The sequence below is a fragment of the Camelus dromedarius genome, chromosome 12, assembly GCF_036321535.1.
Source record: "Camelus dromedarius isolate mCamDro1 chromosome 12, mCamDro1.pat, whole genome shotgun sequence".
Lineage (NCBI taxonomy): Eukaryota > Metazoa > Chordata > Mammalia > Artiodactyla > Camelidae > Camelus > Camelus dromedarius.
Window position 1 is genome coordinate 2,059,698 of NC_087447.1, and position 26,385 is coordinate 2,086,082.

General features: G+C 59.3%; 1 protein-coding gene across 4 annotated transcripts in view; it reads left to right on the forward strand.

The window, feature by feature from the left end:
* The window catches only part of KCNQ1 (potassium voltage-gated channel subfamily Q member 1), a 320,726-nt gene that overhangs the window by 230,552 nt on the left and 63,789 nt on the right, over positions 1–26,385 (forward strand). For all 4 annotated transcript variants that reach the window (XM_031448225.2, XM_031448224.2, XM_031448221.2 and 1 more), the window contains 4 exons: positions 15,869–15,944; positions 20,499–20,593; positions 21,423–21,469; positions 22,265–22,326. In XM_031448225.2, the coding sequence (XP_031304085.2) occupies positions 15,869–15,944; positions 20,499–20,593; positions 21,423–21,469; positions 22,265–22,309 (263 nt within the window). In that variant the 3' untranslated portion in view covers positions 22,310–22,326. The remainder of the gene's footprint in view (positions 1–15,868; positions 15,945–20,498; positions 20,594–21,422; positions 21,470–22,264; positions 22,327–26,385) is intronic.

Consider the following 26,385-nt stretch of genomic DNA (forward strand, 5'->3'; position numbering starts at 1 on the left):
ACGGCTCACCCTGGCAGGGCCCACGCGCCCTGTTTTTCACGTGGGTCCCAGGGACACACCTGCCCTGCATGTCCCGGGAAAGTGGTCGTGTGTGTCGAGGACGTGGTAGGAGGAGCTGGGAGCTAAGAGTGGTCATGGGACTGCATGGCTTTGAGCCCCAAGTTGGCCCCCGGGCCTGGAGCAGTGTCCTGTGCCACCCTCCCGCTGGTTGAGGTGGGTGGCAGGCTCGGAGCTGGAGCAAGGTCTGGGTCTCAGGTGGGACGAGTGTGACAACGACACCCAGGCAGAGTCCGGGGCCAGCACTGAACCGGGGCTGCGGGAGCCTCTGGACAGCCCGGGGCGGGAGGTCTCTGATGAGGCCCCAGAGGCCACCAGGGCCCATGGCAGGGACCCCGACTGCCACAGCAGGCCTGGCCAGGGCCCAGTGCACAGGGTCTGGCTGCTTCACCAGGGGCCCTGGGCTGTCCCTCCTTCTCCAGGCCCCAGGCCATCTGTCATGTGAGAGGGACACGGTTGATCGCGCCAGGCGAGCAGCGCCTGGTGACCTGGGGCCCCCACCTCCAGCCTGGTGGCGGAGCGTGCGGGGCCATCCTGCCAAGGGCACCGCCTGCCCCACTTTTGTCACTCGTCCTCGTGTTTAATTGTGGACGGAGGCCCGGCTCTCGGCCCTCTGGGCCACGTGGACGTGGGAGGGAGCGTCAAGGCCTCCAGAACCGGAGTGGGGGTGCAGGCTGAGTCCAACAAGTCCCCGCTGCCATTCTTGGCGTCAGAAGCAGCCTGCTGGCCCCTTGGTGAGAGTGGATGGGGCTCTGGGTGGAAGAGCCCTCCGCGCCTGCTGGGCATCACCGAGATCCCTGGTGTGGCTGTTGACCCCTGGTTTGGAGGCCTGTCCCCCCAGCACCCCTCTAGGAAGGGTCCGTGAACACCATGATTTCCAGGGGGCACAGACTCAGCAAGGGCGAAATGGCCCCGAAACCCAGCCTGAAGCCCAGGGAGTCTGCGGTCCATGGTGGGAGGGCCCTGGGGGTGCGGCCCCAGCTGCGGACGGTGCCCTCCCAGTCAGCTCAGCCCTGCGAGTCTGGGGACAGGGCTCTGCCTCCTTGGCCTTCGGTTTCCTCATCTCTGCAGTGGGGAGAGCAGAGCGGGCAGAACAAACGTCTGGCAGCACGGGGCCTGGCTCACAGGAGAGGCCTGTAAGTGCGTGCAAGTAGGAGGGAGCAGGAGGAGGACAGTGGGAGGCCAGACCACCCTCCCCCCACAAGGTCTGGGGTCCCAGGTCAGGTCTGGGCCAAGAGCAGCCGGAACCCTCCTCAGCTGCCCCCGGAGCCTGGCGGGAACTTCCGGCCTCTGACCCCCAGGCTCGCCCACCGGGAGAGCCCCCGCGCCCCGGCTCCGGGTGGAGCAGCGCCCGCGGAGGCTCTGCCCGCGGCCGGCCCGGCCGGTAGCTCGCCAGCCTTTGGGAAGGAAGTGCACACAAATCACTTCTCTAGACGAAAATCGGTAAGAAGCCCGTGTAATTCTTCTTAGACGTCCGGGTTTTTCTCTCCCTTGTTTTAATCAACAAGTTCCCAATAAGTCATCTCAGCGAGGCCATTACCGATGGCTCCTAATCTCCCGGGGCTGCGGCAAAATGGGACCCCCTGGCTCTTTCGCTGAAAACACTTTTCTTGTTTTCTTTCTCCGGCGTTTTGGAAGCGGGCCAACTCGCCAGTTCCATTAACTTAATGAGGGCTGACAGCCTGCAACAAACGTCCTCATAATCTCCCCAGGATTTAAATGGGGTTCTCCCCAGCCGCCCACTCACACCCAACCTCGCGGGCTCTCTCCGTGTCTGCTCGCCCGCCCCCGCTCCGGGGACAAAGCCGGGACAAAGATGTGTTTCTTTGCCGGCTCCTTCCCAGCCACCCTGCCCAGGCAGCCTCAGCCTTCCCGGCTGCCCACCCAGTGGAGGGCACCCCGGCTGGGGCACGGGGACTACGCTCCCCACTCCCCAGGAAGGGCCCGAGTCTAGCCCTGGTGATTTCTCAATAGCTCTAATCTCCCGGGCTCAGAGCTGCACAGCTGTGGCGGCTTTCCTGGGCTCCACCGCTCTCTGAGGCCACGTCCTCGCTGTGACGAAACCCCGGTCCTGGTCTGCACTGTCCTTTGTGGTCCCTCCAGCTCCTAAGGCCTCCAAAGCTCAAGGAATTTGCTGGAACCAGCTGAAACCCAGCATGGGAATGTGTTTGGGGCTCTCACGCCCTCGTCCAACCGCCCCCCTTCTGCCGCCCCACCACTTCCAGGAAGAGTCCCGGGCTCTTAGGAGGAAATGAGCACCAGCGCTTGGGAGAGGACCTGGGTCGTGGGGCGGGGGTCTCCACCAGCAAGGGGCGGGGGGGTGAAGCCAAATGTCCAGAGTGGGCAGTGGTAGCACGTCCCACTGCCAAGAAGCCTGTCCTCGATGTAAAGACCTGAGAATCGCCCATTGTCTTGGGTGGCAGTGATGGAGGGCTTGTGAGCGCAGGTCCCAGGGCTGGTCGTCCAGGGTCACAGCCAAGTCAGCCCCTCCCGGCAAACGTCTTCCCGCTCTCCAGCCCCTCGAGTTCTGGCCCCTCCGCACCTCACAGGCTGTTCCACTGAGGACACAGCTGTCCTGGGCAGCCCTTGACCAGTGTCACCAGCAGTTTTTAAGTACAAGCAGTGCCCCCACGTGGGTGGCAGGACCGGCGGTGAGTGTGAATGCGGACCTGGGTGAGGCAGGCGCGATGCTGCATCGGGGAACGGCCGCCACGGCCAGGGCTTACCCTGCAGGGGTTGCCATTTCTCCCCCGTAAAATGAGGCCGCTCAGCGCCACGTGTCGGGCCAGCGTGAGGATGAAGTAACTAACACTCAGGAAACATTCCGCCCACCCAGGTTTAGGGGTGCCCTTTTCTGGAGGGGACCGAGGCCAGCACTGCCCACCTGCTCAGGCTCCCCCGTCCGCTCCCTCCTGCCCTCGCTTGGGCCACCAACCACACGGGCCTTCTTTCTGCCGCCCCTTCCCCTCCCCGGGCCTCGCACGCGCCATCCTCCCTGCCAACTGCCATCTTCCTCCTCTTCCTTGTCTCCACTTAACATCAGTTTCCTGGAGAGGCCCTCCTGATCCCCAGATGGTGCCAGGATCCTTGGACAGGCACCATCCCCACACTTTGTAACTTGCAGTGTCCCCTAAACTGTCACCAGGCATTTGTGGAACGGCTTGGTGAGTGTCCAGCTCGCTGGCCAGACCACCAGCCTGTCCACCACGCTGGTCCCCGAGCCCGGCCAAGATTAGTGATGGGGACGGGGCTTTCTGGAACCTGGGCCACTCCTATCTTGGAGTCTCTGCATTTTGGCTTTTCAGTCCCCAGGGCTCTTCTGCAAAGACGGCTGGGCCCAGGACACCACCAGCGGTGGTCGCTCTCCCGCCTGGCTGGTTTCAGCTCCCTGGGAAATTTGACTTGAGTTGCCCTGAGCTGCCCTGAGTTGAACAGAGTCGAGTTCCCTGAGTTAGATTTAACTGAGCTTAGTCGAACTAAGCTGCCGGTTGATCTGACCTGTGCTGGGTGGTCTCTGGGGGTCCAGTAGGATGCCCTGTTCTTAGAGAAACAGAATTTGTTCCTTTCCCTTGATTCTGGGGGTATGTTGAAATGAGTTATATTTGCCAAGTCCATTTCAGTCACCTGCCCCAAGGTCCTTAAAGAATTTCACTGCCCACCAAAGGGTCTGGCCTGCGCTTGGGGGCCAGCATGGGATTGCTCTGATTTAAGGATCATTGATATGAAAACAGCCTTAGAAAAAATTAAGAACCCTACGCGTTAGTGTTACACGTGTGAAACAATTTTTGGGGGGTGGAGTGTGGGCAAGGGAAAGAAGGTGCGTTTTCTCAGGACCCGCCCAGAGCACCAAATATTTTGTTCTGTGTGGGCCGGGTTGTGAAGGACCCAGCAGGCCACCCTCGGAGTCTGGATGTCATTGGCAGGCAGCAGGGAGCTGGGGCGGGGGTGGGGGAGGGTAACAAGGTCTGTGATTTGCCCCTTGGATTAAAAAGCACCCTCTGGCAGCCACACTGTGGGGGATGGATTGGGAGTGGGGAGGCTGAGCCAGAATGGGGAGTCCGGGGGCCTCCACAGCGTCCGGGGAGGGAGTGAGGCCAACCACAGCTGCACTCCTGAGGCAGCCTGCCCGTGTCCGTGTCCACAAACCGCCCCAACGCGAGGGTCCTGCCCCAAAGAAACATGTGTCCTGGGCGGAGCCGGGAGGGCTGGGGGTGGCCCTTCTCCCCCACCCCTCCAAAGCCTGCCCCGTCTCCCCAGAGAAGCTCCTAGCACCTTCAGACACCGTCCCTCCCAGCTCTTGCTGTCAGGAGCCATCTGGGACAGTCACCCGCACCTTTGGAAGTGAGCACTTCGGGGGTGTTTAGTCGACACAGAATTGCAAAGCCATCACCACTGCCTAATTTCAGAACGTGTCTATCACCCCCAAACTCAGCCCTGCACCCCTCAGACGCCACTCCCCACCCGCCACCAGCCGCAGGCAGGCTCTCCGTCTCTGTGGACCTGCCTGTTCAGAGCATTTCTGATCAACAAAATCACGCAACGTGTGGTCTTCCGCGACCGGTTTCCCTCGCTCCGCGTCCTGTTCCCAAGTTTCACCCGTGTCGTAGCACGTGTCAGCGCTCCATTCCTTGCCATGGCTGAGCAGCGTCCTCTCAGCGGGTCTGCCTCGTTCCCCTTACCCACCCCCCCCCGCCCGCTGACGGACTCTCGGGTTGCTGCCACCTTCAGACAGCTACGCACAAAGCCGCCGTGAGCGTCCACGTACACGTTCTTGTGTGAACGTGGGTCTCCGGCTCTCGTGGGCGTTTCACCACACATGGAATTGCTGGGTCACCTGACAACCCCGCACCGTGCAGTCTCAGGCACCTGCGGGCTATATCCCACAGCGGCCGCCACATTCTCGCCGGCACTGGTCCTCGTCTCGGGCAGCCATCCTGGCAGGTGGAAGTGGCTTTGACTTGTGATACCTCGTGGCTGGAGACACTGAGCATCTTGTCCCCTCTCACCTGTCACCCACTTCCCTTCTTTGGAGAAATGCCTCTTCAAGTCCTTTGCCCAGTTTTTTTTCTTTTTAATTGAAACATAGTCAGTTTCCAAAGTTGTGTGGATTTCTGGTGCACAGCATCATGTTTCAGTCCTACATACACATACATATATTTGTATGTTTGTTTTCATATTCTTTTTCATTGTAGGTTACTGAACACTATTGGATGTGTGTGGTTCCCTGTGCTGTACAGCAGGAACTTGTTGTCTATCTATTTTATATATAGTAGTTTTGCCCAGTTTTTAACCGGATCAACTTGTCGAGTTACAAGAGTTCTTTACGTATCCTGGATACAAGCCCTTTATCACCTACATTAATTGCAAAAACAACAAACAGAAAAATAAAGCCAGCAGCAGGCGCCTCACTTCCTTGTGTTGTAATCAGGCGAGACTCAGACAGAGGCGCAGAGAAGTTTCTTGACTGAGGTGCCCCCAGCCAGGGGAAGAAGCCGTGGCTGAAGGAGAGGGTGAGCTGGAGTGAATCGAGGCCCCAGGGGCAGGGTCTCCAGCAGCAGTGAGCTAGCCTCACCAGGAGACACGAGCTTTGTGCCGGAGTGTGTGCCGAGCCTGGCTCCCGGCTCAGGTGCGCAATTTCTGTGGTGGCTCTGCACACGTTTGGGGAAGGTCTTAACCACCTTTGGTCCCCGCTCCTGATCTAACTTGAGTTTTGAAGGCGCACACAGCCAGCTCAGGCCAGAGCCCTGTGTCTTCACACATGAGCAGAGTCTTCAAGGCCTCCCACCCCGGCATATGGGGGCCTGGGGGCTCAGGGGCTCTCGGACAGGGGTCGCCCTCGGCTCCTGCCCCGGGACCCCAGTGAGTGGGGTGCAGGGACTCTGGGCCGCATGGCCTCAGCCCCGCGGTGAGCGTGACTGGCACGGCGCTCTTCTCATTGCAGGTGGTGTTTGCTGATAGCTGGGAAGCAGGGCTACCCAAGACCATCCTGGGGAAGGGGTGTGACTGGGTGAGAGCCAGGGTGGGCTCTGGCCAGGAGAGGAGGTGAGAGAGGGCGGGCTACAGCCTGCCGGGGACCCCCCAGGTGGGCGTGAGGGTGGCCTCGGCGTGGCAGGGGCGTACGTGGGAGCCGTGGTGGGAGGACAGAATGCAGAGAGGCGGCAGCCAGCCCCCATCTCGCCTGGGCTGGGCCCTGCCCACTGGTGGCTCTGGTCTTGACCCCGGTGGGGACAGCCGCGGCTCACCAGCTCTGGAGCCCCCTACACTGGGCGCAAGGTCTGCAGAAGACAGGCCTGGCGGTCCCTTTGTCCACCCGTCCCCAGAGCGCAGTGTCTTCTGGGCCCCGGCCGGGCCGGGCGGCGCACTTCGCGGCCTGTCCTGAGCTGTTTTCTCCAGAAGCTAGCTGATGGGCTGTGTGGCCCGGGCGGGCTGGTCAGAAGTCCAGGGGTTGCACAACCTCACCCCACAGGGCGCTATCTCTGTCTAAAGAAGTTGCCTGACCGAACGCAGGCCTCCCCCACCCCCTCCAGCACGTACGCGGCGCCGGGAGCCAGAGCTGGCCCAGGAGGACGGGTCAAGGGCGGGAAGGGAAAACTGTGGGCAGCGAGCCCCCAGCCAGGCCCGGGGAGGGGGGGGGGGGCAGGACTCGGCACAGAGCCCAGCCTGAGCCGGCGGGCTAGGGTGGGGCCTGGGCCCCCTCCCGCCCCCACGCGGGACCCTGAGCCAGAGCGGGAGGGGACTCTGTGTCACACGGACGGAGCTCACACACCAGTCTTGCATCAGCGCTGCTGCCAGCAGAGAGGCCAGGTCACGAGGCTCTGCTTCCCTGGGCCTGAGAGGGGGACACCTTGCCTTCCTATCAGAGCCATCACTGGGCAACAAGCACATATCAAGCCCCCGAGGGAAAGGCGGGAGCAGCCCGCTGCCTCTGCACACCCTCCCCCAGCCCCTTCCTTTGGAAAGACCTGAAAGGGAGGGCCCCCAAAGTCAGCCGCTTTCAGGGGCAGAAGAGCAAGTGCCCCGGGAGACCAGAGGCTGGGTAGGGGAGGTGCTCCTGGCGTGGACCTTGAGGGACAAAGCCGGCAAGGGGCTGGTCCTCTGTGGCTTCAGCGGGCCTCCAGGGCGCAGCAGCCCATGTCTCAGGCGAGGGCCGCCCCCTGCTCTCTATTTCAGTCGTTTCTGCTTACATTGCCATTATTTCCCCCCTGCTGCTCACTTTGTGTTTCGTTTGCTCTCCTCCTCCTAGTTCCTTGAGGCCAAGATGTAGATCATTGATCTGAGGCTCTCCTTGTCTTTCCCAGATCACCGAATGCTATAAATCTCCCTCTGAGCGCTGCTTTAGCTGCATCCTTCAGATGCTGTCGTGTTGTGTTTTCATTTTTTATTCAGTTTACGATGTTTGTATAACATTGTGATGATGTTGGTTAGAACTTGAAAGTTTGGTAGGATTTGGATAAAGCCTTCTGGGCCTGGTTTTTCCTTGTGGGAAGACATTTAACTACCATGTCCAGTACCTTGAGTAGTTGTAGCATTATTCAAACATTTATTCCATCCTGGTTCTGTTCTAGTGAGTTAGATTTTTTTCCCTAAGAATGTACCTGTTTCCATCTAGGTTCTCCAAAGTTTTTGGCATAGAGTTGTTGAGAATATTCTTTCATTTATCTTTTTAATCTGTATTTGTAGTGTTTCCTTATTTTCTTTTATTACGTTTTTATTTCTATCTTCTCTCAATCAGTCTTGCCAAAGCTTTATCTACTTTGTTGACTTTTTTAAAGAACTGAAGTTTTGCTTTATTCCAAGATCTTAAAGACTTACACAAAGGAAAAGATATACCATATGCATAGACAAGAGACTCAATGTTATAAGGGTGTCAGTTCATTTCTTCCTCCTTCATCTATAGGTGCTCTGTAATTCCAATAAAAACCCTGATAAAGAGAAAGAAAAATACCACATGATATCACTCATATGTGGAATCTTAAAAAAAAAAAAAGGACACTGATGAACTCATCTACAAAACAGAAGCAGACGCGCAGGCATAGTAAACAATCTTATGGTTACCAGGAAAAGGGATAGGAAGGGATAAATGTGGGAGTTTGAGATTTTCAAATATTAACCACTTTATATAAAATAGATTAAAAAAACAAATTTCTCCTGCATAACACAGGGAACTATATTCAATATTTTGTAATAACCTTTAATGAAAAAGAGCATGAAAACAAATGTATGTCTATGCATGACTGGGACACTGTGTTGCGCTCCAGAAACCGGCACCTTGTAACTGACAGGCTTTTTCATGAAACTTAATATGATGATTCTAAAATTTCTGTGGAAGAACAAGAACCAAATGTAACCAAGACCTTTTTAAGAAGACCAAGGAGAGGACTTTCCTTTCAGAGGTCAGAACCTGGTGTGACACTACAGAATTGAGATGCTGCCATGTGGGTGCAGGAAATGACAATTGGCCCAGTGAAATAGGATTGAGAGCCCAGAGAAGACCTGCACAAGCGTGAGACTTTGAAGTGTGACCAAGACGGCATTGTAGATCGCCGTGAGAGGTGATTACCCATAATGAAAAAGTGAAGTGAGGCCCGCATCTCACACCATATTCAAAAATTCACTCCAGATGAGCCTAAACATTAGACGTCAAATACAGAGCTTATCTCTTAGAAAATGTAAGTCATTTAGTGTCCTTCAACCCTTAGCATAAGGAACTATTTCTCATATGAGGCAGAAGCATTGACTATGAAAGAAAAACATTAATGGATTTGTTTATATAATAAGCACCCCCATTCATCAGAAGGCACCTGACTGAAGTGGAAAGGTCACTGGCAAACTGGGATCTGCGCTAGTCTTCTACGGCAGCTGCAGCAAGTCCCTCCAGCCTGGGGGCTGTGAGCCACGCTCACTTATCATCTATCCGTTCTGTGGGTCAGAAGTGCCACACAGCCTGAGGGCCTGAAAGTCATCTCGGGCTCATTCCTCCTGGAGGCCCCAGGGAAGAATCCATGCCTGGCCTTCTTGAGCTTCTAAGGGCACCTGCCTCTCTCAGCTCCGCGGCCCCTTCCTTGGTCTTCAAAGCCATCGTGTTGCTGCCTCCGGCCTTTTTTCCATAGTTGCGGCTCCTCTGACCACAGCTGGGGAAGGTTCTCCACTTTTCAGTACTCAAGCGTCTAATTGGGCCCATCTGGATAATCCAGGGCACTCTCTCCCGTCAAGGTGCACAGCCCTAATCACATCTGTAAAGTCCCTAGTGCCATGTCAGGTGACGTTTTCCCAGGCACTGGGGATTAGAACGTGTCTGGGGGAGCCTTTTCCTGCCTAACGCAGGAGTAAACGTTCCCCGTGCATGAATTGATACGGAATTGGTAGGTAGGCAGATTGACTGATTAACTGATCGATTGAAAGAAATCATGTAGACAGTTTGTGTCTAACTAATCAGTAAGTGCACAGACAGCGGAGCAGGAGGATGGCCCAGGGGTGTGCTCGGCCTTGCGCAGTGGAGGGAGCCACGTGGCTGACAGGCGAGCATGCTGCTGACCCTCCTTTCACTTGGCATCAAGCTCAGGGCCTGATCACCAGGGGTGCAGACGGGGCTGGGGGCCCAGGGTCTCTCCTGCACGGCCAGTGGAAGGCATGGTAGGGCCACCACTTTGACAGACAGTGTGGCATCTCCTACAACCCAGCCGACAACCCGGACGTGGCCCGCCCGGGTTCACACCCAGGGAAGCTCCAGTCCGTGCCCAGCTTGTGCTCTCACCAAGCCGGGTGCGCGGCCCCCAGCCACGCACCCACCCAGGGCAGCGAATGTCCTCAGGATGTCCACCCAGAGGGGTCCTTCCACCGGCCAAAATAAACAAACAAGCGACACACAGCCATTTGTGTGGGTCTTGGCAATGTAAGACCAAGGAAAACCATAATACATTTGTAAAAGGTTTAAATCACTGCAGTAGAAAACATATGCTCTTTTTGGGATACACGCAGATAATGATTAAGTCATAGAAACAGGAATGCAGGGAGTGAGGGATGTGGGTTCAGGTGGATGGTGATGCAGAGCGAGGGGGGCAGGGAGGGGGCTGAGAGGGGGACTGTTGGCACCTAGCTTTCATTCTGAGCAGTGGGTTCCTGGGGTTTTCTGTATTATTAAGGAAAAAGTAGGGGACGGTGTGGGTCTGTGGCAGAGTGAGTGCTTTGCATGCGCAAACGAGGTCCTGGGGTCAATCCTCGGTTATCTCCATTAAATAAATAAATAAATAACCTAATTACCCCCCCCCCCAAAAAAACCTTTAAAAGAGTTTAAAAAAAGGTTTAAAAAGCATATATTTATTGTTTTAAAAAGAAAGATAGACAGAACAACCTATTATATAATGATGTATTAAAAAAGCCATCACAGCCAAGTGAGATTTATTTCAGGTAAACCAGACTGTTTCAGTATCCAAAACTCAATGGACATAATCCATCACATAACCGGCTGGGGGACCCTATCAAGTGACGTGGAAAAGGCTTGATAAACTCTAATGTCCGTCTGGTCCTTCTCTTGGGGTGGGGGGGGGTCTACTTTCTCGAGCAGAGAGGAGGGAACGTGGACACCTCCCACGGGGCTCAGCACGTCTCTCCCCCAGCCCACCTGCCTGGTATTGGAACCACCAGGAAGAGGCACCTGCCACCTCCCTGGGCCCAGCCCAGCCTGGAGAGAGGAGCGGGCCCGCTGAGAAAGGGCCTCCCCTCACAGACCACAGAGGCGTTTGTGTCCAGCAGGGAGGCCAGCAGCAGGGCCGTCCCCAGGGCTGGGGCCAGCCACGGTGAGTCTGAGCAGCACCAGCCGGGCCCTGGCGCCCCCAGCCCGGGCTTTCCGTCAGCCTAGCCGGGATGGCTTGGTTGCAAAGGCCACAGCTTTGTTCTGTGGGGTTGGTGGAGGTGAGGGTGGTGGCAGCCTCTGGAGGCCACTGGGTGTGGTCCTCTGTTCAAGCCAAGAGGGATCTAAGAACCCCTGTGGACCTCGGGCCACATCCAGGCCTTGGCGGTCACAGCCAGGAGGGCCCTTCACGGTGGGGCACCTGTGAAGCCCCGCCCTCCGCCTGCTGCCGCACCACTTGGGGTGACTGAAAGAGGGAGGGTTGTGGGGCCGGGGACATCCCCTCCCATGGCTCAGGCCTGGGGCGAGAGGCCTCATGGGGCCAGTGGCCCTGACCGCAGAGGAGGCATCTCAGGGCCTCGGGGCCTCCCGTCGCCTGCTTAGACTCCTCTTTCAAGCCCGTGTGTACGTGCATGTGTGAGAGTTGGTGTGTATGAGCATGTGTGTGTCCTGATGTGTATAAGCTGCTGTCCCCCTCCCGTGTAGAAGCGCCACCATGCCTGGGCGCCGCGTGCACGGGGCACTGGGTGTCCCCGAGAGTGCAGGTGCTCGGGTGCGCGCAGATAGGAGGCGCGGAGACACAGCCCCGAGTGCCTCGTACAGGTGGGCCCGCTCCTCCAGGAGCACGCCGGGGCTCGGGCTCACCACAGAGCGTCGCACACGCCAGGCTCCAAGGCGGGTGGCCACCTCCGGGCTACGCAGAGACCGCCTCTCCCTGAGAACGTTAAAAGCTGCTTCTCTTGAAAGCCTTTGTAAAACCTGCGGTGCGATTTATTTATTGCAAGACGCGCAAATCCCACGTGAACAGGCCAGCTCATTTCTCCACACATACATGCAACAGAAAGTCCTCGAGGTCACGACAGAACGTCTCCGCTCCACAGAAGTGCCCCCAGCCCTCCCTCCGCAGGCAGGCGCTGTCCGGCCTCTCTCGCCTTCGGACCTACTCTTGAGTCATACCGGTCTTCACCTTGGTCACTGGTGGGCTTTCCTATGAGTAAAGCTGCTGTGGACATTTGGGCAGGTGTCTTCTGGGGGACGGGAGTGCTCTGTTCTCGGGAGTCTGTGTCTGGAAGTGGAGGGGCCGGTCGTGGTGCGGGCCTAAGGCCACCTGGTTTTGGTTTTCGTCTCCATCTCCCTAAGGATAACGATCTCGTCCCTTCTCCTGGGCTTGCTGGCGTTAGGACGTGCTCTGTGGGGCAGTGCCTGCTCAAGTCTTCTTTTTTTTTTTAATCATGTGGTCGTTTCCTTATTGATTTGTAGGAGTTCTTGGTACATTCTGGATACAAGTCCGTCACCAGAAAACACCCTTTCCTGGCCTGGAGCGTGTGCCTGCATTCTCTTAATGCATCCTTTGCTGTACGGCAGGTCTGAGTTTTAAGGAAGGGCTGTTTGTCGGGTATTTTTATGGTGTAGTCAGTGCTGCTTCTGTTTTGCGACGTCTTCCAAAATCGGGAAGACCTTCTCCTGCTCTCTCTGGAGGCCCGAGGGCCTCTGCCTTCACGCTTTGGCCCGAGACCTCACCTGCGTTAATTTTGTGACTGGGTGCGGCAGGAATCACGGTTCAGATTTCGTTTCCTCCAAATTGCTTCAGTACCATTGACTGAGAAGGACGTCCTGTCCCCCACTGGATTGAAATAGCGCCCGGCTCATAAACCCCGTGACCCCACAGGCGTATGTGTGCTTCTGGGTGTTTTATTCTGTCCCACTGACCTGTTCATCCGCCTCATTCTGCTGCCTCATGCCTAACACTCCGTTTCTAATACACTGTTCCCTTCCCTGTGGCTTTACAGGACATCCTGAGCTCTCTGTTTTTTGTTTCTCGTTTTTAACGTATATGATTATGTCATTTGCAAGTAGTGAAAAACAGTTTTATTTTGTCCTGTCCAATTTTTCTATTTTTTGTTTCTCTGTTCTCACCTCAGTGCACTGGCTGAGACTGGGGACAGTGTTAGGTAGAAATGGTGTCAGTCCTCAGCTTTGTGTTTTTTGGGGTTTTTTTATTGAAGTAGAGTCAGTTTATAATGTCACCTCAATTTCTGGTGCACAGCATCATGTTTCAGTCATACATAGACATACATGTATTCATTTTCATATTCTTTTTCACCATAAGTTACTACAAGATATTGAATATACTTCCCTGTGCTCCACAGTAGGAACTTGTTGTTTATCTATTTTATATATAGTCAACTGTATCTGCAAATCTCGGACTCCCAGTTTATCCCTTCCCACCCCCTTCCCCCCACTGGTAACTGTGAGTTTATTTTCTATGTCTGTGAGTCTGTTTCTGTTTTGTTAATAAGATCATTTGTCTTTTTTTAAAATTCCATATATGAGTGCTATCACATGGTATTTTTCTTTCTCTTTCTGGCTCACTTCACTTAGAATGACGATCTCCAGGTCCATTCATGTTGCTGCCAATGACATTATTTTATTCTTTTTTATGGCTGAGTAGTATTCCATTGTATAAATACACCACAGCTTCTTTATCCAGTCCTCTGTTGATGGACATTTAGGTGGTTTCCATGTCTTGGCTGTTGTGAATTTTGCTGGGGTGCAGGTATCTTTTCGAAAATACTCAACTTTGCTGTTTTTCAAAATTGTCTTATTTATCCTTAGCCCTTTGCTTTTTCAGAAATATTTTAGAGTCAGCTTGAAAATCCTCCCCCCTCCAATAAATAAAAGCACTCTGCTATTGATTGGAATCACATTTGGTCTATACCTCAAAATTCGCATCTTGCAAATATTGAGTCTTCCAATTTATAAGCATATTCTAACCCTCAACTGATTTAGGCTTCTTCAGCCTTTCTCACTAACGTCTGGTGCATTTCTGCGAGGTCTTGTTCATGGCCAGGAGGTTTTTTTCTTAGGTGTCTTATGGGTTTTGATGCTGTTATAATTGGTATCTTTTTACTTCATTTTCTGATTGCTTGTTACTAACATAAAAATACAATTGATTTTTGAATATCATCTTTAAAACCAGTGTTCTTCCTAAATTCATTTAGCAATAGAGTAGTTTATCTGAAAGATTCTGACGGGTTTTTTTTTTTAACGTATATGATTATGTCATTTGCAAATGGCGACAAAGCAGTTTTATTCTGTTCTGTTCAATCTTTCTGTTTTTCGTTTCTCTGTACTCACCTCAGCGCACTGGCTGAGACCGGGCACAGTGCTGGGTGGCAGCGGTGACAGCAGACATCCTGGTCCTGCTCCCATCACAGGAGCAGGTGGATCAAAGCTCACCGTCGTGAAGCGTGATGTTTGTTTTCTTCCTCGACACTTGAGCTGTTTCGATCAATTGCCAAAACACTTCGGGACTTTCTGGTTACCTGTTCCTCGTTCATTTCTAGCTCCATCTCCCTTGCTGGTCGGAGTCTGATCCTTCTCCGCAGGGACGTGCATCTGTGGGCTCTCCGTGCAGCTTTTCACCCTTCTAGCTCTTTGCCCAGTTTCTCCAAATCTCACCCCCACGCTGTGCAGCTTAATTCACAGATGCATCGGGGGAAACTGTGTGAAAGGGGGCTCCCTCCTCTGTGCTCCCCCTTCAACAGCACCTTGTCCCCTCCAGCCCTGGGTGTCCTCGTGCCCCGGCCCTGCCTATCCTGCCGGTCCAGGGAGCCGCCGTTTCCCGTTGGCCCGTGTGCCCCACATAGCAGGGCACGCACACACGGGGGCTCCTCCACTTGGTTTCTCCTGTGGGATCTCCGCGCGCGGAGTCTTCGATGCTCCGAAGGCCGCCCCGCAGCTGGGGCGCTGTGGGCACCTCTCTGGTTGGTGCGGGTGTTTCTGGCAGAAGGTTTAGTCACCTACAGTTTTCAGACCCAGAATCAAAACCCCACTGGTTCCGTTGGATGTACTTTCTAATATTCTTTTCTCTGTGCACGTACATGCCATCCATTACGTTTCCTTTTTTCTTTAATTCTTACTTTTTATTGAAGTATAGTCCATTTACAATGTTAGTCTCAAATGTACAGCAAAGTGATTCAGTTCTACATGTACATACGTATTTTCTTTTCAGATTCTTCTCCAGTACAGGTCATTACAACAAATTGAATATAGTTCCCTGTGCTCTACAGTCGGTCCTTGCTGTTTATCTATTTTGTATACAGTAACGTAGATCTGCTGACCCCGAACTCATCTACCCCCCCACCCCTCTCCCCGCTGGTAACCAGAGGCTGTTCTGTGTCCATAGTCTATCTCTGGTTTTTAAATAAAATCTGTGTCTTATCTTTTTTCTTTACATTCACATACAAAGGATGTCATAGGACGTTTGTCTTCCTCCTTCTGACTCCCTTCACTCAATATGACCATCTCTGGGTCCATCTGTGTTGCTGCAGGTGGCATCATGTCCCTCTTTTCATGGCTGAGTAGTGTTCCATCGTATGAACACACAACATCTTCTTCGTGTGTTTCCTTTTTGGAGGATGTCTCTAGAAGGAAGTTTAGAGGGGAGGCGATGCAGTCCCCTTAGCAGAGTGGCTCAGGCAGTAACTGTCCCTGGCTAGTTTCTCCTGCAGTCCTCTGTTTCCCAAGTGCATGCCTGGGTTGGGGTGGGAGGGTCATAGAATGTTCCAGCTGAAAGGGGCCTCAGCTGCCATCTGCTTGTACCCCCTCCCCACTATACTGATGAGGAGCAGGGAGGCCCAAGGGTAGAAAAATTGGGGGGGCACAGCCATCGCCAACACAGGGCCCTGACTCCTGACCCACTTCCAAACAACCACCAAGGCAGGGAGCCCTCTGAGATCATCCCACTGATTAGAAGCTCCTGGCCCCCAGCTCTCCTCCTTCCACCAGGACGTGGCCTTGTTGGTGTCCGTCCCAGGGGGTTGAGTGTGCTCCCTGTTTCTGGAAGGACCTAGCCCGCGTGCAGCGGGGGCGCTCGGGAAGGCCCCACGCCTCTGACGGCAGTGAGCACGGGATGCCTGTCGCAGTGGCCACTCACGCCCTCTCTCCCTTCCCCTGCAGGCTGCGGGAGCACCATCGGGCCACCATCAAGGTCATTCGGCGCATGCAGTACTTTGTGGCCAAGAAGAAGTTCCAGGTGAGTCCTGCACTGAGCCCTCCAGCTCAGTGGGAGTGGCTCAGAGAGGGCGCCAAGCCTGCCCCAGGTCACCTGGCGGGAAGCGCCCTGTCCCAGGCCGGCCCAGGGTTCTCATCCCCCCTTGCCCACCCTGCGTGGGTCGGGACAGAGGGAGACCCCGCCCTGCTCTGTGCCCAGGCAGTGTCTCCCTGGCTGGGCGAGACTGGGGGCACTGGCCTTCCCCATCAGCAGCCATTCTGGGCTGAGCCCCCCAGCAGCCCCTCAGAGCCTCCAGAGCCTAAGGCTGCCAGAGGAAGCCGGCTGGTGGCAGCCTCCTTCCTCCGTGGGGACAGTCCCCTGTCTGAGGAGCAGGGCCGGCCTCAGCCCTCACTCTGGGAACGTGTAACCTTAGGAAGCAGGGACCCTGGGGGGAGGTCACTCTTTCCCTAAGTCTTGCCTTTCAAATGAGCCCTCGACAGAGTCAGGGTGGGGGTCGCCCAGAGCCAGCAGCAGCCTGCACACCCCAGAGGGGCCACAGCAAGGCCAGGGCAAGAGCTGCCATCTCCGCAGCCCCCTCCAGGCGACGCCTGCCACCCCAGGCTGCAGGCTTGATGCGGCTCCACACGGGTCCCTTAGAGGAGACCCCACCTGCCCGGGCCACAGAACCAGACTCAGTGGGGGGGTCCGGACAGACCGCACCCCCAGGAGTGCTGGGCCAGCTCCTCCCCCATCCGTAATGCGCGGGCCCAGCCTCATGCAGCCTCTGCTGGGACATGACCGCCATCCGTCAGCGCCCCGAGGACAGCCCCCCGCTCCTCCCGCCGCACGGCGGCGCGCGCGCCCCCCTTGGCCGGGGGTTTGCACCCTCAGTGCCCCGTGCCGCGCTGCTGCCTGCCCGTCTGCCCGCAGCCCAGGGGGAGGCCTTTCCCACCAAACTGGGCCAAGTCGTGCCAAGGCTCCCGCCCGGGCCTGGGACTTCTCACTGTTGAGACAAAAGAGTCGTGGTGAACGCTCTTCTCGGCCGGCGCTGGGAGGTCTGCCCAGCAATGCTCTGGGCGGGATCCGACGGCCCTGGTCAAGGGCGTCTGGGTTCTGCGGCCTCTCCTTCCCGGAGGGCCAGGGGCTGCACTGGCGGTGCTGGCGGTGCTGGCGGAGGGTGGTCTGGTAGAGCAGGAGGCTGAAGGCGTGCTGGGGGTGGGGTGCTGTTCTCCCCTCGGGGGTCAGGTCTGGGCAGGAGTGTCCCAAGAGCAGAGGAGGCCACAGGAAGAGCCAAGATGTGTCACCTTCACTGGCCAGCAGCTGGCTGTCATGGCTAAAGCCACAGACACCAACCTGGGGGAGCAGAGGGGTCGGGGGAGCTTTTCCAGGGCGGGACGACTCCCAGCCCGAGCAGCTGGGCCGCCTCGGTTTCAGAGCAGGCCCCCGCAGGACAAAGCCACAACCCGCTGCCTGGGGTTCAGTTCGGATGTGCAGGCCTGTGCCAGGGTGGACACCGGCCTTCCTGGGCGCTGCTCCCAGAGTCTGGGGCACCCAGCAGAGCAGACGGAACCTTGGGGCCCATGGCAGGCCCAGTTCGGGGGTGACATGGGCAGCTGCCAGCTCAGACCGCAGGTTGCCGTTGGCAGAGGGGCGCCCACAGTGGCTGGAGCAGACATGGGCACCGGTGAGAAAACTGGTCGCTGGCTTTGGTGGCGGCCCTGTCCTCCCTTCCAGGCCAAGGGTCTCCTCTTCTGCCTCAGGACATGGGCCAGGGTGCTGTGAGTGGCCCGTGAAGCCTCTGGAAACCCCACTCTCCCTGCTCCCTGCCCCTCCCCTGTGCCCAGGACCCCTGGGGGGCCCTGAGGAAGCCGAGTGAGGCCCTTTGAGTGGAGGTGTGCCTCCTTGGGTACAGAGGCTCTCGAGCGAGGAGGGAGGCCTCACCTGCTGGCCCTCGTCGCCAGGGGCAGCCGGCGGGGTGGGGAGCAAGGGGCCTCCAGGGAGAAGGGACCCACCGAGGAAGAAGCAGTGGGCAAAGTTCCTGGCAGAGAGGAGCTCCGTGGGGCTCCGGGGTGGCCCCCCCCCGCCCCAGGCCCAGCTGTCAGGGAGGCCTTCCCTCCGCCTGCAGCAGCCTGTCTGTCTGTCTGCCTGCACGCCCACCCCATCTGGCCTTAGGGGCTGCAGGCATGGCGGGTGGCCCCCTGCCTGCCTCGCTGGCCGATAAGCCCCCGGCTGGCCGCCCCGCGTCTGGCCCGAGGAGCCAGAGACTCTTAGGCCTTCAAGTTTGCCTTGAACTCCCAGGTCCACCGGCGGTCAGTCTGGACAGCCCGGCATTATCTCGGCTCATCTCGGGCTCCTGCTGCTGCCGCCAGAAGGAATTAGCTCTGGAGAGAAAGCTGAGATGACCCCTCGGCTGGGCCCCAGGCAGCCACTTGACAAAGGCCTCCAGGAGCGCTGGCCAGGCCTGGGGGGGCGGTGCCCATCGGCTCCACAAGGCGCCGCGGGGGCCTGGGGCCCCGCCTGGCCATGGGTCCTGGGTGTCGGTGGGGCACCTCCTCCCTGGACAAGGTGAGGCCCAGGGGCCCTGCTCACGGCCCCACCCGCCGCGGCCCGGCAGACAGGCAGACGCGTGCATACACACTCACTCCCGCACACTCGTCCTGTATTCCCACTCCACCCCACGGGTCCATTTGCACATGTGTGTGCACACAGAGGCTCTCGACACACTCAGGTGCCCACACTCACCCTCATGCATGGCTTCCTGCGGTCTCCGAGGGGCCAGTGCAAGGACCTGCTCCATCCCAGGCCAGGCCCGCCCCGGACCCCCCGCCGGGTCTGGAGGTGCCACGAGCCTCACAAAGCCCTTTGGCCCAGAGGACGGTGGGTGCTGTGACTCAGGGCCACCTCCAGTGTGCACTGAAGGTCAGCTCGTGCCCTGGGCTCAGCCACAGCCACCATCACGGCCGCCCCAGGCCGTCCCGTGTGAGCAGCTCAGGACTCCTGACCTATCTCGCCCAGCGTCTTAGTTTCCCCTCACCCCCCTTGTCAGCCAGAGTGAGGCAGGACTCAGCGTCTCCGCGTCACAGGACGGGCTAGTAGGGCTCCATCTACCATCTTCCAGGAGGAGAGACCGAGCCCTGGGGGTGTTGCCACCAGCCTGTGGCTAGGTGGCCTTGCTGGACTTGTCACAAAGCTGAGTGTGTGACTAGTCGGCGAGCCTGCCCGGCCCTGTGATCCCACGACGGGCCTTGGGGTGTAGGCCACGAGGCGGTTCTGGCGCACAGCATGGCCCCCGGGGGCAGGTCCTTCCACTGGGGGCAAAGGTGTGATGGGGGAAGGGACCCCCAGATTTCTCGTGCCCAGTCCCTGATAGGGAGGAGGATTCTGCCCTGGCTTGGGGTTCCTAGGGTCCCAGTCAATGTTAGGGAGATGCAAGAACTTTGTTAAGCTGCCAGGATTGATGGCCGGGCCCCTGGACATGTCCGAGGGGTACCCAGAGATCTGAGACAGGACCCTGCCCTCAGGGGAGCCCCATCTTTCTGGGAAGGCAGAGGTGACCACCCTCTTAGTCTGGGGTAGCCTCAGTCTCTGGGGTGGCCCCCCAAGGAGAGGTAGGCCTCAGGTGGGCAGAGAGGACGTGTCGCTTGGGGCCCTAGGGTTGAGAAGCCCCCCAGCTCATCACTAATATGGGCCCTTCAGTGTTAATGAGGACCACCCAGGGCCCCCCTTATAGAGGTGGTCTATGTCCCCGCATGGCTCTGGCTTGTTGTGTGGGCAAAGGGCCTCCCGGGCCGTGGAACCCCCACTCAGCCGGCCTGCTCCTGCCTGGGTGAGCCCCTCGGCCCGTGGCTCCCAGGACGAGGCCATGAACGCGGCTGGCGGTTTCACTGCCATCGTGAGAAGCCTCCTCCTCTCTGTTGCGGTTTCACCTGAGCCCCGGATGCATTTACGGGCTCAGAGCTGGTGCCAAGCCTGGTGCTCTGGGGTCCCCTGCCCTGCCCCCATGGCCCCAGGCTGGCTGTGCACCTGTCTCCTCTTCCCAGGCAGCCTTGGAGCCCCAGCAGGAGGCCTGTCACCCAGAGTAGGGACTGCAGGCCAGGGGCCGTCACCTGCGGCCACCTCTGCTCGGCCCATGGGACTGCCTGGGAAGGGCGCATGGCAGTCCGCCTCCCCGCCCTGAGAACAGTGGGTGCGCCTGCCAGTGAGTGTGTGGGTGGAGGGTCAGCCTGGGGCCCAGGCCGGCGGTGGCTGCACAAACTTGTGCCCTCCTGGCCCATGATCGGCAGCCCTGCTGCTCCCCTGGCCCCTCAGCTGAGCCAGCTTCTCTGAGGCAATTTGAAAACAGGAACTGGGGGCCTAGAAAGAGAGAATAGTCAGGTCTCTGCAGGTGACAGGGCAGGAGGCGGCTGGCCAGGGTCCCCCAGCTCCCAGGGGCGATGAGCCCGGCCACTGCATGTGCACTGGGCCTGGCCTGCCTGCAGAGCTACGTGGGTGGCTCCTTAAATCCTGAAAGGCCACGAAAGGCGGGCACCAACACAGTCTGCATCTGGGCTGAGCCCGCGGGGCACAGGGGCTGACTCGTGTCTCTCTGGCCCACAGCAAGCGCGGAAGCCCTACGATGTGCGGGATGTCATCGAGCAGTACTCACAGGGCCACCTCAACCTCATGGTGCGCATCAAAGAGCTGCAGAGAAGGTGGGTGCACGTGGGGCGGGGGGGTGGGGAGCGTGGGCCCCAGGGGGTGGTCGGAGGGGAAGGACGGATGGGGAGTGGATGAGGCCGGGGCACGAGGCGAACAGCACCAGCTCCAGGCTCGTCCCCGTCTCAGAGCTGCAGACACCTGGGGGCTCTGAGCAGCAGCAGGTCCAGCCCCAGGAGGCACCACCTCCAGGGAGACCCTGGTGACCGGGAGCCTACGTGTCCTGGCTTCCGGCCCAGAGCCCGGTGAGCTCGTTCTCCTGGGAGCAGCGTGGTCCTCAGGGGCCCGCACAGGTCAGGTCAGCGGTACCTCCGTGGTGGGCTAGCCTGGGACCCGAGCTCCGTGCAGCGCAAGGTGTGGCTGGGAGCTGTGATGTCCTGACCACAGGCCCGAGGAGGGCTCAGGCGCCCCCCCCCCCGTTGCTGGCCTACTGCAGGGACATGGAGCCCACCCAGCCCAGCGCCCTGGCCCGCCCTGGGAGGGCCCGTTTGCTAGCCTACCTCTCTGGGCACGTTCAGGGAGCCTGGCCAGGGGCTTTTATGAAGCAGCAGCAGGACACTGGGCGGCCCTGGGACCCTGCCGGCCCGGAGGGGAGGCTAAGGGGCAGCCCCCCCCCGCCGCCCTTCACCTCTGAGCCCCTTGCCAGGCGCCCTTGGGAGCACGGGCCTCTGGGGCCTAGAGACTCCTGGCAGGCTTTTGGGTGGTGGTGGTGGGCGGCCCCCAGGCGGGGCGGATGGCTTGTCGTCTTGCTGGGCACACCAGCCCATCTGCCCAGCAACAGGCCAGATGTCATGCGGTGCCTGGTCTGTGTTCTCCTTCCCCTAGGCTGGACCAGTCCATCGGGAAGCCCTCCCTCTTCATCTCTGTCTCAGGTGGGTTTCAGCATCACGGTACCCTCCCCCGCCCCTCCACCCACGCCCACCTCTTCCCACCGTCCGAGAGTGCAAGGAGACCCAGAGAGAGCCGGTCAGGCAGACCACCCTTAGCACAGTGGCTCTGAACATGCTTCACAAAGGATTTCCAGTTAGTGCAAGAACTTACGTGGGTCCCTTTGAACAGCAGGCTTTTCTAGGCTATCGACCACCTGGGTGTGGACCCGAGACCGGCATCCTGCGAGGGAGGAGGCCTGGGAGTGGGGTTTGGAGGGGTGAGTGGCCAGCCAGAAGGCCAGTGGGTGCCGTCCTCCAGCTCTGAGGCACGTCCCTCCTGTCCTCCCTCCAGGGGCTGGGGGTCACACCAGGGAGGACAGGCCAGGCCAGTCCCTTGGGGTTGCCCTCGCCCAAGTGCAACTGGGAGCCGCAGCTCACTCAGAGATGGAAGGCAGGAGCAGGCCCCCCGGCCAGAGCAAGTGCCCCCCTGGGGTGGGTGGGGTGTCGTGTTTGCACCGCAGCCCCGGGCAGGGCGCATCCCTGTCCTCCGAGGCTCTCAGAGGTCACAGAACCAGCAAGGGTGGCGCAGGGACAGAGCGGCCAGTGCCTGCCCTCCTGCCACCTCCTGGAGCTCTCATCACCAAAGAGCTCTTGAATGATGTCTTCGTAGGTCCAAGGACTTTGACCCTCAGCTCTCCACCCCAGTCACCCTTCTCCCCGGGCCCAGTCGGGGTCCCCTGCCCCCCCCCCACTATCTGCTGGCTCAGGCATTCCTGATTTGGGTGCTTTATCCCACAGAGAAGACCAAGGACCGAGGCAGCAACACGATTGGCGCCCGCCTGAACCGGGTGGAGGAGAAGGTAGGCACCTGAGCCCACGTGGCGTGTCTCCTGATGGGCGTCGCCCTGGGCCCGGACAGTGCTGTCTGCAGCAGTGTTTTACTCTCTGGCTCTTTCCTGAGCGTGCAAGGCTCGGAGGGTGCCCGAGGTGTCTGGGGTCTCCCCCGCCCTCTCTTCTTCCCTCCTTCCTTCCGTCCGTCCATGCTCAGCGTGCCCACCTGACACCAAGGTCTCCAATTACTCCCCACACATGCCAGGCACCAGGCCCCATGGGAGGAGGACATAGAAGGCCAGGCCAGGCTGGTCTGTAGACCCCTGACAAGTGCCCACAGGCCCCTCCCTGGAGTAACTGAGGACTGCCCAGAGCACGCCGGAGCGGGCCGTGCTGCCCACGGTGCCTATGGCTCCCTCGGCCCCAGGCCGCGTGCACTCGGGGACCTCAGAGGCGCCGACAGTGGTGCGGGGCCACCACGTAAGGAGGAGGGGCTGTGGGCTCCAGGACCCCGCACTGCAGGGCCCTGAGGGCACTGGGAGGTGTGGAGTGCCGGCCGAGGCCCTGCCGGGCATCCAGGTGGGATGTGGTGCCCGTGCTCCGTCCGCTGCTGGGCACTGGCCCGCTCAGCCACGGCTGCTGCGATGCCCCACTCCCCGCTGGGCTCTGTACCCCTTGCCCGGTCTCTTGGCTCCGCGGCCTCTTCCCAGGGCATCGTGGGAGCCGCGGGAGGTTCTGGGGAACGGGAGGGGCCGCCGCGCTGCCCTTTGAAGTCTCCATGGTTTGAAGCTGGCTGTTATCTGGCCGAACAGCTCGCTCGTCTACATGGACTTTATCTGAAAGTAGCCGGGGGACTAAAAATAGAGGAATTTCAGTTGGGCAGGGAGTGCGTCCGCCACTCAGTTTCCTGGGCAACGCCTGCTCTGGCCCATGTCCATCTCTGCGGCCGCTGGGCAGGCGGGCAGGGGCGCAGCCCCCTTTCCCGCCCCAGCCTCCCTCCCCCGCCAGGGTCTGCAGCATCACGCTCTGCTCACCTGCGGTCTGCCCTGGCCTGGGCTGGGGTCGGGCTGCGATCCAGTAAATGCGGCCAGGCAGAGAGGGAGGGCCACTGTCCAGGTGCCCGCTGGGGCCCTCACTTGGGGTCTGGCCAGCCGGGGCTTTGTGATGCCAACACCCTGACCCCGCCGGAGGGCCTGCCCACCTCGGTCAGCACAGGCCTTTGCCCAAGCAGACGGCCACTGGCAGATGCCCTCGCTGGGAATAGTCAGCTCACCAGGTCGCTTGGCATCTGAGGCTTGGGGCCCCGGGCTCTGAACGGGACACGTCCTTGGCTTTCGCTCTTCTTCACAGGGAGGGGGTGTGGTGGGATGGACCAGGGACTCCGGCTGGCGCATTCCGTGAGAAGCAGCAGGTGGCCATGCCCAGTACAGCAGAGCAGGCACCCTGTGTGGGGACTTCTGGACATCAGAGGAAGCAGAGGTAGAGTGGGGCCTGGGCCCAGGCCCCCTGCCCAGCCCTGGAACATCCTGGCCAAGGCAGCTGTGCTGACTGGCCCTCACCACTGGCAGGGGTTGTGGTGGCCCCTGGGCACAGGAGCCCTCCCCCACCCAGCAGCCCTGGGAGTGCCCCTGCCATCCCAGCATCCAGATGCGCTCACCCTGGTCTGGTTCTGTCCCCTGTCCTGCTGCCCCGGGCCTGTCTTTTGGCTCTGCCCACTGCTCCATGGGACAGGCCACCCCTTTAAATCTAGACAGGAGCCTGGTGTCCTCTGGGGGTGGTGATGGGGGGTAGGAGCAATGTCCCCCCCCAGGCTGGAGCAGTGAGGGTCTGAGAACCAGGACACAGCCCTTGATCAGCTGATGTCAGCGTGCTGGGCTGGGCTTGGGGGAACAGAATTACGTGCCCACATTTCTTCAGACCTAAACAACAAAGGGGCGGGTTTTCCAGAGCCCTTGATCCCTGGGGGCGTGGTTTGGGAACAAGGCCCCAGGAGAGGGGCCATTTCTGAGCTGCAAGGATTCCTGGACGTCCCACGCGCACGTGCTCGGGGAGACCCACTCTGTGTCGTCATCACCCACTCCTGCCTCCCAGAAGCTGGTTCAGCCTGGGAGGTGCAGTCACCAGGCTGGGGCCTCCAGGCTGGGAGCAGGCCTGCCCCACACTGCGTCCCCACCCCGCTGCCACCAAGGCATAGGTGGGGCTGTGCAGGACCCCGGCAGAGGCCACCGTGGGCTGGCATCCAGCTCGGCCTGCCCAGCCCTCCCCCGCAGACCGGCGCCCCCACAGGGACAGACCCTGGGAAAGGGCCCCACTGGGCCCAGAGGGCACAGTGGCACGTCCCGGCCCCTCGTTACCGCGGCTATCGCTGCAGCCATCGGGGCCATAAACAACCCCGAGCAATCCTGCTGACTGCGGGAAGTCAGGGGCAGGAAACCCAGCAGCCGCCCGCCCTCCGAGTCCCCGCAGGCCGGCAGCAGCGGCAGTGCCCATGGCCGCCAGCCCCACCGGGCTGGCCTCGAGGCGGAAGGGACCCTGGCCCCCAACTGCTTCCTCGCCTCAGCTCAGGCCTCGGCTGTGATGGGGGTCCCATCCCCGCCGGCTCGCTCAGCTGCAGGACAAGGAGGGCTGGGACGGTGGGAGAGGGGCCTTTGGGACGCACAGCAGCTGCCACTCCCTCCTTCCGTCTTGTGAGCAGATCAGTGCAAGGGTCAGGGCCCTGGGGTACCCGCTTGCAGGGAGTTACCAGGAGAGGCCAGCTCTGCCCGTTCAGGGGCACCTCAGTTCCTCACGTCCAGGCCAGGGGCCATGTGGGAGCGACGGCCCGACACACTCCCTTCTCTCGGGCCCTGCAGCCTCTTCACAACTCTTGATCCAGCTCAGATCCCCCCACCCGCCCTTCAGGACGCCGCCTGTCCCCAGCCCGGGCCGGCTGGCAGGCCTGCCCAACTCCCGGGGCCAGGACCCCCGCAGCCCCCTGTAGTCGTAGGAGAGGGTGTGAGTGGTTCTTCCACGCTGTGTTCTCCGTTCTGGGAAGGACTCGGATCTGTCCCAATAAAGTCTCTTTTACAAGTAGGGAAACTGAGGCCCAGGGAGGTGGAGCTGTTGGCTGGTTAGTGAGTTAGGGAAAGAGCTGGCCCCAGAGGAGGCCGCTGAAGGATGTGGAGATGGAGTGGAGAGAGAAGAAACCAGAAAGGCGTTTCACAAACAGGAGGGTCTGGTGGAGAAGGGGCTGAGTGTGAACACTGAGGGCCAAGGCTGGGGGCGGGGGAGAGCAGGACCGCCCACAGGCGGCAGGGTCGGGGGGCGGCACGGATCCAGACTCTCGGACAGAGACCCTCGCCAGCTCTGGGACAGCAGTCCTGAGAGCGCGGCCCCGGCCCTGGGCCCGGGTTTCTGGCCCCTCCCTGTCAGGGCTGCTCCTCCGGAGGCAAGGTCCCCAAGGCTCTCTGGGGACCCAAAGGAGGGAGGGCCACTCCCACCTTCCTCCCCCAGCGTGTATTCTTAGCTCCATCCCCGGGACCTGCTGCAGTGTTTACACTGAGCCCTGTTTATTTTGCAAGCTCAGCTCACACAGCTTTGGCTGATATGAGGAGCTCAGTGGGCTGGGAGAATTTCTTTCTTCTCTGTTTTTGCCGGAAATGTCCATGGCCCAGAGCCGGACACAGGGAAGTCCTGCGTTTCCAGGCCGCGGTGCAGAGGGCGTGGGCGGCGAGGCTCTCCTTCCACGGTCCTAGAACCCTGGCCAGGCATACTTTTCTCCTGGACAGGAAAGCTCTCGAACCCAGGCCCCCACCACCTCACCTCCCCAGGCCCGGCCTTGGACCAGGCAGGCCCAGTCACCCAGGACCCAGACCCTGCTCCTCCCACAGCCCAGAGAGACCCCTCCATCCACCCAGGCCTATAAGCAAGACCCCGAAGAACTGTCATCCCCACAGCTCCCCGTGCTCATCCCTCAGCCCCCGGAAGCCACCCGCCCTTGCATGCCGGCCCCACGCCCTCCCCGCAGAGTTCAGGCCTTTATCATCCTGGATCTACACTATGTTTCCAGACATCTGTGTGGCACCCTCCTCTGCCCACCACACACCAGT